The sequence below is a fragment of the Protopterus annectens genome, chromosome 3.part0 (assembly GCF_019279795.1).
Source record: "Protopterus annectens isolate FY-2018-M chromosome 3.part0, PAN1.0, whole genome shotgun sequence".
In the NCBI taxonomy this organism is placed as follows: Eukaryota; Metazoa; Chordata; order Ceratodontiformes; family Protopteridae; genus Protopterus; species Protopterus annectens.
Genome location: NC_056731.1, coordinates 461,588,573 through 461,608,598, shown reverse-complemented (window position 1 = coordinate 461,608,598; position 20,026 = coordinate 461,588,573). Strand labels below are relative to the sequence as shown.

The following is a 20,026-nucleotide window of genomic DNA, read 5'->3' as shown; positions in this document are numbered from 1 at the left end:
CCATACATAAGAAAATGTTGCAACTACTGACACTGGGACAAGTTTGCATAGACGAAAGGGTGGTCAAATGGAATGAGGGAAAAACACTGGCCATAAGAAGAGATCAATAACGCATCATGCAGGAGGACTGCATACACTACTGGTGGATTCCTCATTACAACTGTCGGTTAAAGAACATGCTGTTTTAAAACTAACACTGCACTGAGTCAAGGTAAAAAAAAAAAAAAAAAAAAAATTGTCACTCAGAACTACACCACAGTACAGCTGAACGAAACTGAGATGCTATGTTCCCACTGCAAAAACATACATACAAAGAAAAATAAAACATAATAAAAAAATAAAAATAGAATAAAATAATGACTAGACACACTTTACATATAAACAGAATTGAGTAACATGTGCATGACTACTATAACATAAGAACTAAGCAGCACAAGGAATGGTTAGCATGAACATTACACAGTATGATTTATATTGCACTTGAGTCCTCTGGTAAGGTGTGAACGAACATTATATATGCACATCAGTTAGTTAATGCACATGAAAAAGCTCAATACTGATAGTATAACAAAGCCTGGATACGCAAGGATCTGTACAGTCAGATAAATAGCACAACTTTGTGGTAGGAGAAGAATGCACTGACAGTCTCCTATCTCATTTTTCACAAAAGTTCAGTAGTCTGATGGAGACAGGAAAGAAACTCAAGTCTAGAAGTCCTACAAAGCATACTTCTGTATCTCCTACCTGAGGAGAGGCGGGAGAATATACCATATATAGGATGCGAAGGATCATTGGATATCTTCCGGGCTCTACTGATGCAGCATGATTCATGTAGGTCTTTCAGAGGTGCAAGAAAGGAAACAATGATTTTCTCTGCTGCCCTTACAACTCACCTAAGAGCCTTACAATCAGATATGCTGCAGCCCCCATACCAGACAGTGATGTTACTGATAAGGATGCTTTCGATGGTACCCCTGTAAAAAAATTGGGAGGATGGTCTTGGATAGTTTTGCCTTCCTCAGTTTAAGAAAGTGCAAGCGTTGCTTAGCTTTTTTCCGTGTAAGATACATGGACTGACCAGGACAGATCCTCAGTGATATGTAGTCCTAGAAACGTATTTTTGATCACTTCCACTGTCATCCCTTTCATTTCTAGAGGATGGTGCGGTTCTTGAGACCTTCTGAAATCCACAATTAGTTCCTTAGTCTTGCTGACATTCAGAGCCAAGTTGTTGTCACACCAACCCAACAGATGTGCAATATTGTTCCTGTAGTCGCTTGTCCATCTCTGACCAGACCTATGACCATTGTGTCATCCGTGAATTTGACGACTTTATTGGACTTATGTCTCGTCACACAATCATATGTCAGCAAGGTGAAAAGGAAAATATTTAAGACACACCCCTGTAGTACTCCTGTATTCAAGGTTATACTTTCGGAACTGTTGTCGCCCACACAAATTCTTTGAGGCTTTTCTGTGAGGAAACGTAGAATCCAATTACATAAGTGGGATTTGATGCCCAACTGCAGTAGTTTCATTATCAGATTCTGAGGGATGACTGTACTGAAAGCAAAACTGAAGTCTATGACTAGTAGTCTTGTATAGCAATTCTTGCCTTCCAAGTGTGTCAAGGTTTTGTCAACTGCTAGGGAGATGGCATCCACTGTACTATGGTTCATCCTGTACGTAAACTGCAAAGTGTCCAGAGTATCTGGTATGCTTGAGGTTATGTGATCTTTAACCAGCCTCTGAAAGCATTTCATCACTTTTGAGGTTAAAGCCACTGGTTGGTAGTCATTTAGAGTTGTGGTTTCTTGGGGAAGGGAATGGTCATTTCCCTGAAGCATTTTAGTTCACTGCCTAGTTGTAGAGAAATACTAAAGATGTCCGTGGCTACTGGTGCCAGATCTTTCACACATTTTCATAGTACCCTACCCATGACGTTATCTGGGTCAGCTGCTTTCATCAGCTTGACCTGTTTCAAGGTTCTGATGGCATTAGTTGTGTTCAGGCTCAGCACTGCTTCATCCTTATCAACAAGAAGTTTATTTGCCACAGTTTTGTTATCTGCATCAAACCTGCTGAAGATGTTCAGTTGGTTCAAAAATTCAATGCTATCATCACATGAGGCTGACACAGGTTTGAAGTCAGTGATGGTTTGTATGCCCTTCCACAGTCTTCTGGTATCTCTCTGGTTGCTGAAGTGGTCATGGATCTTCCTGCCATAGGTTGTCTTCGCATCCTTAACACCTTTGCTCAGTTTGGTTCTGGCAACCCTTAGAGCATCCATGTCATTCGATCGAATAGAGAAAAAAAGGACCAACATTTCTAGTCACTCACTCAACTGGTTCTACAAATTGATGGGTGACACCATGTACTCCTTGTGTAGAGTCTTGCATTAGAAGGATGCAGGATGATGTGCATCTTAAAGCTTTCGGGAACTATCCAGATGTGATACGTTGAGCAAAACCTTTTTAAGCACTGTCTTAATCTCCATTTATTTCACTTTTATGTTAAGTATTTTACCAGAAATTAACAGAAAAGCACATAAAAATATTACTGTTGTTGAGAAGATGACAGTGGTTTATAATTTATTGCTACCATGAAGAAAGGAAACATTTATTGCTACTCCAAAGAAAGGACACATTGTATCAGTTAAAATGTTAAGTTTTTTTTTGTGCATAAAAGCTGTCAAAGAATCAGCACTCAAAACAATGGAAAACACTGAACTATGCTTAAAAAGTTTCTTTTAACATATGTTAGATGTGCAACACTCAAAAATTGTGTTAAGAACTGAAGAAAATATGCAACAAGTAAATAAACCTACTGGTCAACTCGGTAGGATCCACTGGCATGTAGCCCCTTTTTCAGTGTGAACCGGGGAACAATATGCGGTTATGTGACTTGCTCAAAGTCAAACAGCATACAAATGGAGCACATGAGGATCAAATGCAGCAGTGTGGAGCACAGGTTAGATCTAGTAGCACATATTTTTATACCTGTGTATCAAATTGCCAGAAAGCGCCAAGTCAGACAATACCTCAAACAGAAGGTGCCACTGCTTGTCATTTGTGGACATGTGAAAATACCAGTGACCTGAATCTAAACCAATTAAGATTTACTCTAAGAATAAATATATGCAGAGAAAAATAAGTAATAAAATTAACATTCAAGCCCAATAATGCACTCATTCTGCACATTTTAAAACACTGTTCAAACTAAAAACAGAACTGCTTACATGTTCCAAACAATTCTGTAATTAAAATTAGATCCTCTGCCATAACTGATCACTTACCATACAGTTCATTGCAAAGTGATTGTGCTGCATCTGAAGATCCATGGCATGAGAATGACTGATCCCAATCTCAGTGTAACTGTTCAAAAACAGACCCTTGTTATGAGTGATCCAATCAAACATCTAAAAATAAACCAAATGCAGAGTCCTGTTACCTTACAACCAAGAATGCTAGGGATACATCAAGTTTCTGCAATTCAAGTAATGGAAAAGACACTTCAAGTTAGGATAATATGAAATGCAGCATCACAGGAAAACAGATGGTTGGTGTCACTCAGAAGTTCCTTGTACAACAGTAATGATTCAATAAGTAGACAAAATATACTTTTCAGGTCTGACATAATGGACATGCTATACAAGGGTGAATCAACGTGGAATAAAACTAAGAGTTGCAGATAAAGCTATTTACTTTTTAATTCTGATTCAAACACAAGCTGAAATCAGTTCTGGAACTCGACTGTAAATTATTTGTATTAAAATTAGATCGGTGGTGAGAGTCTTTATCCACTCACACAAACTTCAGTCCTTTTTCCAAACAGCGTGTCTGAAGATTTCTACATCATTTTGACACTTGCACTGTAAGAGAAGTAATTCAAAACGTTTCAAATTAACAGATTTAAAAAGTCTGAATCCGCTAATCTCACATTCGAAACAAAATATTTTGGGATTAGCTAAGCAGCGGCTACCAGGAAACACCACCAGCTAAATAGAACGCATACTTAAATAATTAAACGGCTACATCTAGCTGTGTCAAAATGATGTAGAAATCTTCAGACACGCTGTTTGGAATCTGTATCATCTTAGACTACTACCTATCAAACCCCTTCCTTAGCTAACTCTCTCCTTAATCATCTCTACCCTATTCAAAGAAACCTTAGCTCATACATCAACTTTATCTAACATTTTATATTACCTCGCAACCCTACTATTTCAAATGACCTTCCTACACAACTCAACTCAAAAACTACCTTCTTATTACTTCTTCATTAATATTCATAACTTTACCCTATACCCTAACCTTCTACGTACACTTCTCTCTACTTAATAATGAACCTCCCCACAAACAAACTCTACCAATCACACATAGTAGCTCCCTCTCCCATAGCAATATAACCTCTACTTCAGTTTACCTACACCCAAAGTTTCATAGATCTTCCCATGTTACTTACTTCTCCTGCAAGATAAACTTACCCAAATACTTTAAAAGCATAAACACTTGACTTAAACATCCCTTTAATCTTCTATTACATGGAGATATTCATCCTAATCCTGGCCCAAATTCACAAATTTGTATTAAGCCACAAAAACAAACTCCTAATGGTGTTTCTACCTCCATACAATTAGGTAACTCTCTCAGAATAGTTCAACTCAATATCCGTAGCATTAACAACAAACTGAGCCAATCGCATGCCCTTTTGCAAGTGCATGCATTTGAAATCCTTTGCCTTACAGAAACTTGGTTAAAACCCTCTACTCATGACCTAGAAATAACCCCACCTGGATACAACATACTTAGATGTGACCGCACTTCCAAAAAGGGTGGAGGGGTAGCCATCTTGTATAAATCTGAACTTCAAGTTTCATCCTATAATGTGCTACTACCCTCTAATACCAATGCAGAAACCCTTACCATCAAACTCCAACTTAACAAATCTAAATCTATTTATATAATTTGTACCTACATTCCTCCCGGAAATAATATTAACACTCTTGAAAACATTCTTAGTAGCCTTTCCACCCTGCTACCTCAAGAAACAATTGTACTGGGTGATTTCAACATTGACTGGACTACCTGTAGCTCCCCCAATCCCAACACCCACATTAATCTTTTTGGTTTCACCCAAATAATAAACACCCCCCACAAGAATCCTCAAACCTAGTAACAAAGAAGCCACCCTCGACTGGATTCTTGTAAATAGTCATCCTGAAACCTATACACCAGGAACGCTTCCAGATGACATTAGCGATCATGTTCTAGCCTATATAACAAAGCAAAAGACTCATAGTCCTACCAATAACTCTTTTATAACCTTTCGATCAAAAAAAACACTTTCAAGCAGAAAACTTTCAAAATGAACTTAAAGCCTGTAACTGGTCACCTCTGAAGCAACTCAATCTGGATGAAGCAGTTTCCTACTTTAATACTAAATTCCTACAAATCCTAGATCTCCATGCCCCCCTTCGCTCCTCCCGACCTAGGACCAAAACAGCTCCATGGCTCACACAACAAACCAAGGAAAAAATGTTCCAACGAAACAAAATATGGGCCAAATGGAGAGCCTCTAAGAGCTCTGCAGACCACCTATTGTTTAAACAGCTAAGAAATGCAACCAAAAAGGACATTATCTTAGACAAAAAAAAACTATTTCAACCTTCAACAATCTCATGCTAATAACCCTCAAAGGTTCTGGTCAGGCACTAAAACTTCTCCATCCAGGTCATACCAAAACTCCTGCCCCATCTTCAATTCCTCATAATACTCCCTTGCAAATAGCTGATGCCTTCAACAATTACTTCACTGAAACTATTCAAGCCCTTGCAAAGACAATACCTCCCATCTCCCCCAGCCCCTTACAAAACACATGCAGTCCAGTGCCCTCCTTCCTCATACAACCTGTACCAACATCTTATATCTGCAAACTCCTTCAAAAACTCAAACCATGTACCCCTTCTGCTGACCGCCTGCCAGCAGAATACCTTCAAATAGCTTCCAAAGTAATAGCTTATCCCATATCCATCCTTATAAACCTAACAATCATAGAAGGTAACATCCCATCCATATGGAAAGTATCCCACATTATCCCCTTACATAAAGGAGGCACATCCACTGATATCTCCAATTTCCGACCAATTGCTTTACTCTCCCCACTAGCTAAAATAATGGAAAAATGTATTCACCATCAACTACTTCAACACCTGCTCCACAATAACTTACTAGCCAACTGCCAACATGGCTTTAGGCCCTTTCATAGTACAACTACGGCCCTAACTTTTACTGACTGCATAAACAGGAATTGAAATAACAACTCTCTATCTTTCGCATTATTCACTGACTTATCAAAAGCCTTTGACATGGTTAACCACAATGTACTGATCAGTGCACTAAAAGCACTATCTCTTGACCCACAAGCAATACTTTGGTTTACATTCTATCTAGAAAACAGACAACAACCTCTCCACACCACTCTCCGTAAACACTGGAGTCCCTCAAGGCTCTATCCTAGGTCCTCTATTTTCCATTTTTATTAATGATCTCAATACTATTTTTCCTCAAGCCACCTGCATACAATATTGCCAATGACTCTACTTAAATCTGTACTTCTAAATCATCAATCTCTCTTCAAGCACTTAAACAGTATTCAACATTGTTGAAAACTGGTTTACCGCCCAATGCCTCCTCCTAAACCCCAAAAAAACAAAATTGTTGCTTTTTCCTCCCACCCAAAAGTCTCCAGTGATCCACTTCACAATCACCTCTAACAATGGAACTACTATTTCCCCTGATACTACCACACATCTCCTGGGCATCACTATAGATAATAACCTCAGCTATGATGATCATATCAGTAATACTATACAAACTGTCAATAAAAAACTAGGCTCCCTGTATAGAATCAAACCCTACCTCAAACCTCTAGCCAGAACCACCATGGCCCAGACTCACCTCATTCTACCCTATTCTATGCTTCCGCTATATACACCAATCTATCAAAACACAATCTAGGCAAGCTTGAAACAAAGTTATAACAATATAGCAAGATTTGCCACTGGTACCCCTTTTAGAACCCAAAACTGTCACAACCTCAAACAACTCGGATGGTCTGAACTACATAACCATCTGCTGTATAATCAACTGGTGATCTTACAAAAAATTCTTAATCACCCAAACAATACCCCAATTCTCTCCAGCCTGATCTCCCCATATAAAAATCTTGCAAGACTTCGATCAGCAAATAAGTTATTAATTTCCAGTATCAAATCTAATAATAAAGCTGGGGACTCACATTTTACTAACATTGTAGGCAAAATCTGGAACAAGCTTCCTACGACACTCACATCTCTCTCATCTAGATCTCTCTTCAAGAAACACCTCAAAGAACATCTAAAACTCATTGGCTTTGTCCCTGTTCTAAACCTGACTGAACCATACTTTTCTCCTTATTTTCTCTTCCTGTTATACTCCTTTCTTATTGACAATGTCCCCTCTACAGCATTAGTCTAGAACTAACTTTTTTTTTAGCCCTTGTGTATTTCTTTTGCTATCTTTTTCACTTTTCTCCTTCTCTGACTTTCTAATGACAACATTTGAACCTTAAGTGTACCTGCCACTTTGTAACTTAAACCTATGCAAATACTCTATGCTACCATTCTTCCTCTTAGACACTATTTTTATCTTGTTTAACAAACATTATTATTTCCTTTATGCAGTTCAACTTTAGTTCATTTTAACTGTTGTATCTTGTAATTTTACTATGTTGGAGCCTATCTCCCTGTGAACTTAGTCATGTTTTAAACAATGTATTTTGTAATTTTTACTATGTTTGGAGCTCAACTCCCTGGGCCTCTACTGAAAATGAACATGTATCCAGCTAGACTAGCCCAGTCAACAAATGTAAAATAAATAAATCTATGCCTATATAACTAAAGCTGTAGTGCCTGCCACATGGTTTTCTCTGAACACAAATCCTTCCAAGCAGCAAAAGTAGATTTGGGTCCCACTTACCCTAACTGCAGATGTTCGAATAGATCAGTGTTGCAGTACTCATCCTTGGGTCTTCCTGTCATGTAGGAGACTGTGACAAGCCAGATTTCTGCAGTCTTTGCATCATCCCTATCCAATGGATGTCTTAACTCATTAACCACGAGTACCTTCTCATGGCGCCTGTGTGCTTAAACCAGAGGGTGCCATGAGAAGATAGAAATTGCAAGCGGTTACCCCTCCGTGCCTTCCACAAGTGAGAGAAAGTGTACTGTAGATTTGTAGTTCACCTTAATGTAAAACAAGCTGAAATTGTAACTGAATGTGTAATTTACCTTATATAGTTACGATTCAGAGTGTTTTTACATTAAGGTGATGTTAAAGTTCTTGTAGAAAATCCAGTTTAAAAGTTCTTGATAAAGCAAGTGGTGGCAGCCAATCGGATTCTTGCAATCCAAGTCACCACTTGCATAACACCTCCACCCCTAACCCAAATTTATTTTATTTTCTCCTAATAAAAAGAGGGTCCAGCAGCAGTTGTTTCCTTTCTTTCTGCAAAGAACTGGAGATTGTACCTGCTTCTAGAGCCTCTATTTTACTTTCGGCACTCAAGGATTTCACGGACCGCCACATAGGCGCTACAAGGAGTTCCTGTTCAGCTCAGCGCAACTACCACCTTCTTTTCCTCCCAGTAACTATTACTTATTAAGTTTAAGTGGAAAAGTCCACCCTTCGATGTCATTACCATTGGACCAGAGTTACCCTTTCTCCCTGTATCATCTAGCTCTAAGTTTAGTGGCCAGAAATCCTTCAGTATGTTTCACATTTTTCACTTCCATTTCCCCTGCCAGAGGACATAAAGGTCTCTATCATCTTCTTTCCTGCTCAGATTTCATGTTGCTTCACAATGGAACTTTTTTCAGCTTGTATAACAAGGGACACTACGAAAGTTCTTTTGTTTTATTGACTGTTAGTGACTGCACAGTTTTATACGGTCTTCCTGAAGTTAGTAATGTGCTATAAAAACACATGAAACAGCTAAAGTGAAACTCTGAACAATAAGTTACTAATGGTAGAAAAACAAGGTATGAAATATCACAAGCCTTCATTCGCCTATCATGTGACCTTACGCAACTCACTTCAGCAGATGGTGCTTTTTGGAAATTTAGACTAGGCTTACTAATGCATGCTTAGTAACTACCTATATGCTAATAACTCACAGCACTGTCACTACAGCTAAATTCAGAAAAAACATTTACTGTACTTTGTCTAGGCTGTGTCATGTCATGAGGCCATACAATGTACTGTATGAAGAAAGCGAACTAGAAAACAAAATCACAGCAGAATGACAGTCTTGTCATGGCCATTTTGGAGATACTGTAAACAAACTTTAGCACTTATTTGGCTGCTATAAAACACGGAGACCATTTATGATGACACAGCAAAGAACAAATGTCACCTTGTTGCTCCTGGGGGTCCTATCTGTAAGCCAGCTAGATGGGTGATGTGTGACTGGGCAAATTAGTGTGCAGTTTTATCTTACAGTAAAGTCTGTTTGACCCACAGTTGTAGCCATTACCATACGTTACAGAATGAATTAGACGTGGTAAGATATGTGAAAAGAGTGATACAAATTTAAGAGAAGCTTCTAATTGCAAATATTCTAAACAGCAATTAATGGGATAGTAATTAGATAATGAAGTAAGATGGAGGACGAATATTGAACTACAGCTGAAGGAAGGGGGCGTATAGCATGTATGCATCCATGTTAGCAGATTCAAGTGACATCCGGCAAATATGGTTATCAGAGGATAAATGAGCAGGCATGGTTTTATCTGCTTAGCTGGATAAATTTATTTTTGCTTTGCTATGCTGTGACTGTGTTCAAATGAAGCGGTTTACCAAGTTCCCTCTGGATGATGTTAATACCAGATGCAATCTGTCGATTGTGGGGTATCACAGTCAGTTCCAGTATTGTATTTGCGATCATAGCTGTAGCGCCAAAGTGCCAAAATGTAAAAAAAAGCATTTAATGGATGTTATTACTAGGTGAATAGTATGCTGGAGAGCAGCATTTCTCAAATAGTGAGGTAAGGCTCACTAGTGAAGTCTTCACCTGTCTAATGAGGGACTCAGGCAAGTCTAAATAATGCCGGGCACCTAAATGTTACTTGTTTGATAATTTTTAAATAGAATCAGCCTAAACATGAACGGATAATACTCTATCAATGTGTGAATTTGACTGCAGATCAGTAGTAAAAGAACATATTCATCTAAATACTGGTTATTTCAGAAATGTGTGTGTGTGTACGTGATTTTTCCCCCTTTTTTAAGGGGTTAGAGGAGTGGCTCTGCTTTTCTACTGTGGACTATATACCTTTTTTGATGGGAAAGCCCAAAATACCCTTTGGATATCCAAAAGAAGCTTAAGGACTTCTCTGGTTTGAAGGAGGCTGACTTGCACAGGTTTTTGAGAACCAATACATTAGTATAAAATTGTGGGGATGTCACTAAAACTTACAAATACCACGAGTTCTACAATTCTACTTGCTGCATACTGAAAAAAAAAACATGTACATCTTAAAGGCTACACATTACGTTTTTTATTATTGTTATTTTTATTATGTTTAACGTAGAATGTACATAGAGCAGGAGACGTGTGTGCGCTTATGTACTGTTGCACTGACAGTAAGGGCTGTTAAAAAGTATAAGAAGATGCCACAACTTACTTATGCCCCCTCTAGCAAGCATTAGTACTAAAATGTAGATTACAGAAAGGAATTTTTTTCATGTATGAGAAAAAGAAGTTATGTACCTACCATAAGGTTCCTTGTTAGTTGTCTTCTTCTCGCCTTCTTTCTTGCTGGTTGGGTTCGGAGCCAATCCTCAGCTCCGACTCGGCCATCTTCGAAAGCTTGAGAGCTGCTTACTGGCTTGAGGCCCCCCTATATCCCATGATGCCTGGCACTAGATACCCAGATCTCATTTGGCAAATCTAACTGCAGACACAATAATAATAAAGGAATCCTAACCTAGAATGCAAAAATCCTACTGGGGAGACTACTAGTCAGAGAAGAATAGCCAGAGAAGACTCAGCCAGTGAAAAAGTCAAGAAGAACTCTTCTCGGTCCACTAGGATAGGGGGGTGGAGGGTGGGACGCAAGAAAGAAGGCGAGAAGAAGACAACTAACATGGAACGTTATTGGTAGGTACATAACTTCTTTATGTTAAGTTGTCTATCTCGCCTTCATTCTTGCTGGTTGGGACAGCGTCCTAGCACCTAAAATCCTGGGTGGCTCATCGGAAACGACTCTTCAGAACAGTGGAACCAAAATCAGCTCTGCTCCTGGAAACCAAATCCAACTTGTAATGCGAAATGAAAGTATGTGGGTTGGCCCATGTAGCCGCAGCACAAATAAACCATGGGCAACCTAGCCTGAAAGGCCACCGAAGTAGCTAAAGCTCTGGTGGAGTGACCTTTTGGTTTGACTGGTAATTCCTTATTCCTGAGCTGGTATATGAATGTGATGATAGAAGGCAACCACCTGGATAACGTTACCTTGGAGACCGGAAGACCTTGTTTACCTACTGCACAAGACAGGAAAAGTTGATCTGATTTTCTAATGTCTTTGGTTCTATGTAAATAAAAGCGTAGCTGCCTGTGAACATCTAACTGATGCAACTTATATTCCGCCCTGTTGGAGTGGTTAGGGAAAAACACAGGAAGGTCTATGGACTGATTCAAGTTACTCTCTGAAGAGACCTTAAGAAGGAAGGAAGGATTAGTCCTAAGAGCAACCCTGTCATTGTGGAACACGAGGTATGGGGGACAGATAGAAAGAGCCTGTAGTTCCGAAACTCTTCTGGATGAAGTAATAGCTACCAGAAAAAGGGTTTTCCAGGATAAGAACTTCAGTGAACAAGAAGCTGCAGGTTCGAAAGGGGGCAAAATTAGCGAAGCTAAAATCAAATTTAGATCCCACAGTGGTGGAGGATCTCTCACTGGGGGCCTGAGCAGAGTGGTTCCTTTGAGAAAGGCTTTACACAGCTTATGGGACATGATATTGTTTTCAGACAGGCCAATGTGAAAATTTGAAATTGCAGCTAACTGAACTCTAATTGTAGCGGAAGCGGACCCAGCATGGAACAGCTCCGCGAGAAATTCCACAACGTAGTGTACGGGGGCTGAAAAGGGGTCTATACTTTTTGCCTCTGCCCAGGAAGAAAAACATTTCCACTTACTAGCGTAAGTTTTTCTGGTCATAGACTTGTGTGATGACAAAAGGATTTTGCGCACAGAGGGGAAGATATCTGGGAGCCTGGCTAAGGTTGAAAGTGGAGCAACCAAGCCGTGAGCTGGAGAGAGAGCAGGGTTTGGTGCAGCCCGCCCGACTGATTAATCAGGAGGTCTGGAATTAGGTCCAGAGTCCAAGGCTGCTCGAGAAGATAACGATGCAGGAACGGGAACCATATTTGTCGAGGCCAGTAAGGAGCAATGAGGATCATTTTGCAACCCAAAACGGTAGCCTTCTGAATTAGCTTCGGGATGAGGGGGAAAGGAGGGAATGCATAAAGAAGTCCCTGGGGCCAATCATGGACTAAAGCGTCTCTGGGGGAATGTCCTGGAAGTGTAAGGAGAGAGAAGAAATTGCTGCACTTGCTGTTGAGGGGAGTTGCAAAAAGGTCGCAGCAAGGTTGGCTCCATTTGCGGAAGATTTGGTCCGCAACTACCTGGTTCAGAGACCACTGGTGAGGCATGAGAATTTCTCTGCTCAGTCTGTCTGCTATGACGTTGGACCTCCCAGGGATGTGCACTGCAATCAGAAACCGTTGGGAAGAGATAGCCCACTGCCGGAGTCTGAGTGCTTCTTGATGTGGGGGGGGGGGGGGGAGAGACCTGGTTCCGCCCTGCTTGTTGATGTACCACACTACGGACATGTTGTCCATTTGAACTGCAAAGGTCCCGGTAGGAAGAGAGTCCTGCAGAGCCTGCAACGCTAACATGGCCCTCATCTCCAAGACATTTATGTGCAGATAATACTTGAGGTTGCCAGGTGCCTTAGACTCTTCTGCCCTGATAATGCCCCCCCCCCCACCCAATCAGGGAGGCGTCCGTGGTCACCATAGCCAGTGGAGGGGGGAGAACCAATGGTCTGCCCTGGAGCACTGATGTGGAGACCATCCACCACGCAAGGTGCTTCTTGCATGCCTGAGTGATCATAATCATGCAAGACATGGGAAGTTGCTGGAAGGACCATTGGGTGAAAAGAAGCCACTGGAGAATCCTCATGTGAAAACGAGCTAGAGGGACAAGTACGATCGCTGCTGCTATGAGACCTAACATTTGAAGGACAAACCTGGCTTGAATCCTTTTGCATGCTAATAAAATGTTGACATGCTAATGAATCACTAACACCCTCTCTGGTGGGAGGCTCGCTAACACGTCTTTGGTATTTAAATTTGTGCCTATAAAGGTGACAGACTGACAGGGCGACAATGCAGACTTTTCTAAATTTATTGTGATACCTAGCCTGGAGCAAGTGTCGATAGTGCAGTCTCTGGCTCGCAGAAGGTGATGTCTGGTGGTAGCAGTGAGGAGCCAATCGTCTAGATATGGAAACACCTGGAATCCTTGCCGTCTCTGGCGAGTGGTAACTACTGCCATACATTTGGTAAACACCCTGGGGACTGTGGTGAAACCAAAGGGCAGAGCTCTTAACTGATGATGGCTGGCTCCCAGCCGGAAGCAAAGGAATTTTCGGGAGTGTCTGTCCATTTTGATGTGGTAGTACGCATTGTGAAGATCTATGGAGCACATCCAATTGTCCTGACCCAGAAAGGGTAAAATGGACTGAAGCGTGACCATCCGGAACTTCGTTCTTTGTGCAGACTTGTTTAGTCTGCTGAGATCCAAAATGAGTCTCCAGACCCCTGTCTTTTTGGTATCAAAAAGAACCTTGAGTAAATTCCGGATCCTTGTTGGTCTGCCGGGACTTGCTGGATGGCCCTTTTTCTTAGCAGTTTTGAGACTTCTTGCACTGCTTGGTCCCTTAGATTGGGTGGAATGTCTGGAAGGGACTTGTTTGACCTTAAGGGGGTGCAAACAAAGGGAATTCTGTAGCCTCTGGATATGACGGACTGTACCCATTTGTGTTGCGTTATGTCTAGCCAGGCTCTTTGGTACAGTGATAATCTTCCCCCGACTGCCTCCAGATGTGAGCAGCCGGCCAAATCTTCAGGGATGCTGGAAGTGCTTGTCAGAGAAAGATTCTCTGCTGCCCTGGTTTTGCGGACCCCCTCTGCCACGAGGGCGGCATCTGTTATAGTTCGCTCCTCTGCCCCTGGAGGGAAACTCACCACGTGTGCCTGGGAAGGCTCCCTGGGATTTCCGGAACCACATTTTTCCACTCTTTGACCCTTGGATTTTATCTGGAAGGAGTGGAAAAACAGACTCCTACAGCAGAGAGAGTCTTTCCTGCTCACACCTGGTAAGGGTATCCTTCACCTGTGATCCAAAAGAGAGAGGAACCATCAAAGGGGTGTTGGTGAAAGACGCTTTGAAAGGTTCCGCAAAGTTACATAGCCGCATCCAAGCGTGCCTCCTTAGGGCCACGCCTGTGCCTGCAGCTCTACTCGCCCCATCGGCTGCATACGAAATGAGCCTCATGGGAGGAGTTTACTACTGAATTAAGAGTCGCCAGCTGGGAGGCTACCTTAGCCTGGGCCCCCTCAGTTGATGGACCTTGGAAGGCATCTCCAAGCTCTTTCAAGAGATCCCTCTGAAGACGGGTAAAGTGGCACAGGTAATTCAGGGACCGCATGGAAAATGTCGCTGACAAGAACATCCGCTTCCCATACCTGTCCATCGTCCTAGACTCCTTTTTAGGGGGATGGACAAGTTTCAGCCAACTCCTTTGTGGCCGCTGCTACCACCATGGCATCAACGGGGACACCCTTGACCAAGAACCGTTTGTCCTGCTGGGCAGTAATGAATTTGGCAGGTCTTCTAGGGGTCGGTTCCACTGTGTCTGGAGCCGTCCACGCCTTCAGAGCCACCACAGACATCAGTAGGTCAAAAGGCGAAGACTCCCAGGAGGTAGAAGGTCGGGATCCAAAAGCATCCAGGAATACAGACTCCTCCTCGGAAGGGCTTAGGGTAGTCCATTTCCCCCTCTGCCTAAGCATCTCAAGGATGTCTGAGAAAGAGACATCTTCAGAGGGGGATCTTGGGAACCCTTCCGACTCCTCTAAGTCAGTATCCGATGTGACAGACTCAGGGGAGGCAATATGCTTCCTCTTGCATTTTCTCTTGCGAGGTGGCTCCTCTGAATCATCAGGGGAGGTCTCGGAAGAGAAAGATACACCCAAAGGGGTGTCCCAGAGCACTGGGTCCCCACGCTTGGGGTCTGGAGAAGGGGCAGAGGCTGACGCAGGCACCCTAGGAGGAGGAGCCGATGGGGTCGATCGAGGGACTGACTCAGGGGCCAGTACACTCCTCATCACCTCAAAGGCGTCCCTGCCCGGATGCAAAGAAGGGCCAGGCTCCGAAAAAAACAGAAGCCCTCCCCTCACAGATGGGGACGACTCAGAGGCAGATGTGGGAGCTGAGCCGAAGCACCGAGAGGGAGAGCGGGGTCAGACAAGGGTCCGATGCCACTCGCCCCCTCGGAGCAGACGAGGGAGTCTCGGCGCCCAGATCCCTCCAAGGAAGGTACCATGAAAGGGATCGGAGCCGACAGAACCGAAAGAGAGGGTATCGATGCCGACGGTTCCACGACTCGACCCCCAACAAGCTCAGTCTCCGAGCTCATAGGATGAGGCGGAGGAAGAATATCGGCAGTTGTGTAAGGAGCCGAATCCTGATGAGGGCTGGACAACATTTCGGCTAGGCCCTGCGATTTTAACAGTCTACTGACCACTCTTTCCAAGTCATGGTCCGAAAGTCTAGAGGACCGAGAAGAGTGGGATGATCGATGACTCCGCTCCGACTGGAGCAGGGGCGACTTCAGAGCCGAACATATCGACTCCAAAGAAGGAGACCTGGATCTCTTTAGACTAGAAGCTGGCTCCGAAGACCGTATCAGAGCGGACTGGGAGGGAGTGACATCGGTTCCAGCCGGAACCGAGAAGGATTGTGTGGATTCACCCAACGACGGCTCAGAACTGGGAGTTGACGGTTTAGGTGGCCTGGAAAATTTCACAGGCTGAGCCTTCACCGGTGAATCTTGGGGTTTAAGCATACCCCTCAGGATCAATTTATTTTTGCACTCCTGCAGGACTCTTGGACTGAAAGCATGGCAGATCGAGCAAGAGTCCTACAGGTGCACAGCACCCAGACAAACACAAGAAGTGTGACCATCTGTCAGAGACATCTTCTGACAGCATGAGTCACACTTCTTGAACCTGGACAGTTTAGGATCCTTGGACATCCTGGAGGAAAGCAAACGACAAGAACACACACAGATAAGTTAAAGTAACCAACCAGTAAAATATAACACACTACAGTTATCACAACCCACTACAAGTACCACTACAACAAAAACTATAGAAAAACTATCACTAAACTCTAACAGTTATTAATGGAAGAATTTCTTTCTTCTTTATTTTTTTTTTTGAAAAGAGATGGAGAGAAAGGTTAACCTCCAACTAAAACGGAAAAACCTTTCTGATGAAAGGGAGGAAGGGGGGAGGGGAAACTCTCTAACTTAAACGAGTTTCTTAGGAAAAGTTAACAGATCTAGAGAAGAAACTAGCTACAATACAAAAGTCTAAACTAACGACCAATTCTACACTAAAAATTACAGTTTTTAGAAGAAAAATACAATAATAACAAAGCTTTATACAACCTGAGCCAGTAGAACAACCTCGCAGCAGAAGCGGCAAACGAGATCTGGGTATCTAGCGCCAGGCATCATGGGATATAGGGGGGCCTTGAGCCAGTAAGCAGCTCTCGAGCTTTCGAAGATGGCCAAGTCAGAGCCGAGGATCGGCTCCGAACCCAACCAGCAAGAATGAAAGCGAGATAGACAGCTTAACATCATATATTTATTATATGTTGCCCTTTTCGGTATTGTTTTCTTTTTCTCTTTTAGAAGGGTGTTTGCCTAGTTTATAAGAAGTTTAGTTGTGTGGGGACTACACTTAATTGTGCTGTGCTGGGCTATACTAAGTTTGTTGCAATCACTGTCTGGGTTTCATTTACGTACTGAACTTTTTTGAAAGAGTTTGACACTGCTTCACAATGTACAGAAGCTTGAACTGAGTTGCATCTTACAGCACCATTGAAATTGATTTCACGCCGCCTCAGAGCAAAAGGTTCTCTGGTTCGATCCTCGGCTGGGGTGCCTTCTGTGCGGAGTCTGCATGTCCTCCCTGTGGTCGTGTGGGTTTCCTCCGGGTGCTCCTGTTTCCTCCCACATCCCAAAGACATGCTGTAGGTGGAATGGACACACTAAATTGGCCCCCTTGGCATGAGTGTGTGCATGTGTGTGATTTCTGTGGAAGGTTGGGCGCCAGGCTGGCAACTCGACACTGTAAAACTCCACTGCCAATCATGAGCGGACAGGTGACCCACTGTGGCGGCACCCTAACAGGGAAAAGCCGAAAGAAGAAGAAGACTCTTGTCCTGTAACTGGCATGTGTGTGTGCCTATGCTTTTGTGTTTAGCACTGTTTTTCTGCAGCCATTCAAAGTAGTTGCTACTGGTCTCTATTCCTAGGATCATAGGAGGTTACTAGACTAACGGCCCCAGGGCCCATACAAGCATAGCCAAGTTCAACCCATGTTCCCAAGGGTGTCTGGTTCATCTACACACTAAAATGATCACGTATTGCCCCTGTCCAACAGTGACACAGATGGAACCCCTAGGGTGAATTTCCAGTTACCCATCTAATCGTCCAAATTACACTTAAACAAGGCCAATGATGGGCTTTGTTTAACATGAATAGCAAACTTACTCCAAGGTGGGGCAACCTCAGAGACAAACATGTCTCTCCAGCAAGTTTTGTTGATGTTACATACCAGGTTAAGGTCCTCTGTGCGAGTGATCCGTGTACCATTTGACTTGCAAATGTGCAGCATTTCCACTACAGCTGGGTTAGATATAGATGTATATACAAGGCACAGGTCACCTCTGAGCAGTCGGTATGACAGGAAGTAAAGTGACAATGATTTCAGCCTGTCTGATTAAGACAGATCTTGAAGACCCTGAATTTTATTTGTAAGGGACATTTTGTGGTCTCTCCAATTGGTGTTTGGAAAGGTGTTTTACTACTATTACTGGATTACTCTAGTCTTTTCCTAGCAGACGGCAATGCCTCAGTCTTATATTACACCTGCACCAGGAATATACATAAACATTTTATTGAAGGGGTCACTTCAGTGAATGCTTCATTTTAGTGGCTGCACATACTGGGAAGTGTTACTTGAGGGGTCATTTGGGGAAGGGTTTCATTTAGGTGACTGTGTATGCCTCAACATTTTACTGAAGAGGTTTCTTGTGGGAATGTATCATTTTGGTGCACATGTATACCTGGACATACTACTGAAGATGTTGCTTGGGGAAATAATTCACTGTTCAAAAGGGAACTGCTTCTGCATACATGGTCAGACTACAGAAGTGAGTGTTGGGCAAAACAGTTTACTGTGTCACTTAGGTGCTTGTGCATATACAACACACACAATTGATGGGTTTACTGGGAAATATAATTCATTAGTGTGTCACAGAAAGTACAGTTGTGTACACTTACCATAAATGTGGATGCTAGAGTATATATTCACTGTTGCAGTCATCACATTTGGGTTATCACTGCCAGGGTAGCCCTCAGTCAGCCCGAATACCAGAGGCTTAAGTATTTCTGCATCGGTTGCTGTTGCTCTAGGATTGACATCAGGTCATCAGTGTTATAAAAACAGGCAGCTAACGCCATTACATCAATTTTTCTTGCCCTGTCAGGAGCCTCCAATAAGGAGCTAGGTTATGGTGGAAGAACACCATCAGTAGAAAGTAAATACCAAAAATTCCTTGTAAGGAGTGACAGAGAAGGAGTCTGGAGGGAAGGACTGCAACAGTGAATACACTCAAACATTTACATTTATGGTAACTGTGCACAGCTGTACTATGTCCTTCGTGTTTCACTGTTGCAGTCATCAAATTTGGGTTGATTCCCAAAGCTAAGAAAAAGGGTGGAAGCAGTCAAAGACACTAGGGGCTGGATAGGATGCCCTGCAAGACTGCAAAGGCAAACCCTGCCCTGGATTTGGAGAAGATAGGCAGGTGGTAATGTTTCAAGGTGTTAACAGACGTCCAGGTGGTAGCCTCCAGGATGTCCCTGGTGGGGACTCCTCTGAGGAAAGCTCCAGAGGTGTAGGCTGTTCTGGTGGAGCGAGTCCTGACCCCCTTGGGGGGGGGGGGGGGCTTTCCATGTTGTTTGTAGCAGAAATGGATGCAGTGTGCTATCCATTTGAAGATGGTTTGTTTGGAGATGGCTTTGCCCTCTGCCCCTGCAGCAAAGCTAACCAGCAATTGATCAGACTTTCTGACAGATTTAATACAGTCTAGATAAACTAAGCTATCTGTGCACATCTAGAGAGTGCAGGATCCTTTCCCCCTTGTTATGTGGATTAGGGAAAAAGGTGGGCAAATGAATGGATTAGTTGAGAGCCACACTGGACACCACCTTGGGCATAAAGGATGGATTAGTCCTGAAGGAATACCCGGTCAGCATGGAAAATGATGAAGAGTTCCACAGCCATGAGTGCTTGCAGCTTCGAGACCCTTCTGGTTAAGTGATGGCCAGAAGGAAAGCTGTCTTCCAGGAGAGAAATTTTAGCTCTGCTGAAGATGCAGGTTCGAATGTGTGTGTGTGTGTGTGTGTGTGTGGGGGGGGGGTCTGGCAAGGGCTGTTCCTTAAGCCATGCATGCTTTCTAAGGAAAGAACCGGTGACTGCTGCCCTGCAAGAAGCTTCTAGGGCGTCAAAACCACAATGCAAGGTGTGTTTAGTTACTTGACTTGCAGAATGCATTAACTCTT

General features: G+C 42.9%; 1 protein-coding gene across 1 annotated transcript in view; it reads right to left on the bottom strand.

The window, feature by feature from the left end:
* Window positions 1-20,026, bottom strand: part of TRIO (trio Rho guanine nucleotide exchange factor) — a 5,137,669-nt gene that overhangs the window by 4,495,618 nt on the left and 622,025 nt on the right. Inside the window, exon 6 of the mRNA XM_044065600.1 lies at window positions 3,296-3,418. Within this exon, the coding sequence (XP_043921535.1) occupies window positions 3,296-3,418 (123 nt within the window). The remainder of the gene's footprint in view (window positions 1-3,295; window positions 3,419-20,026) is intronic.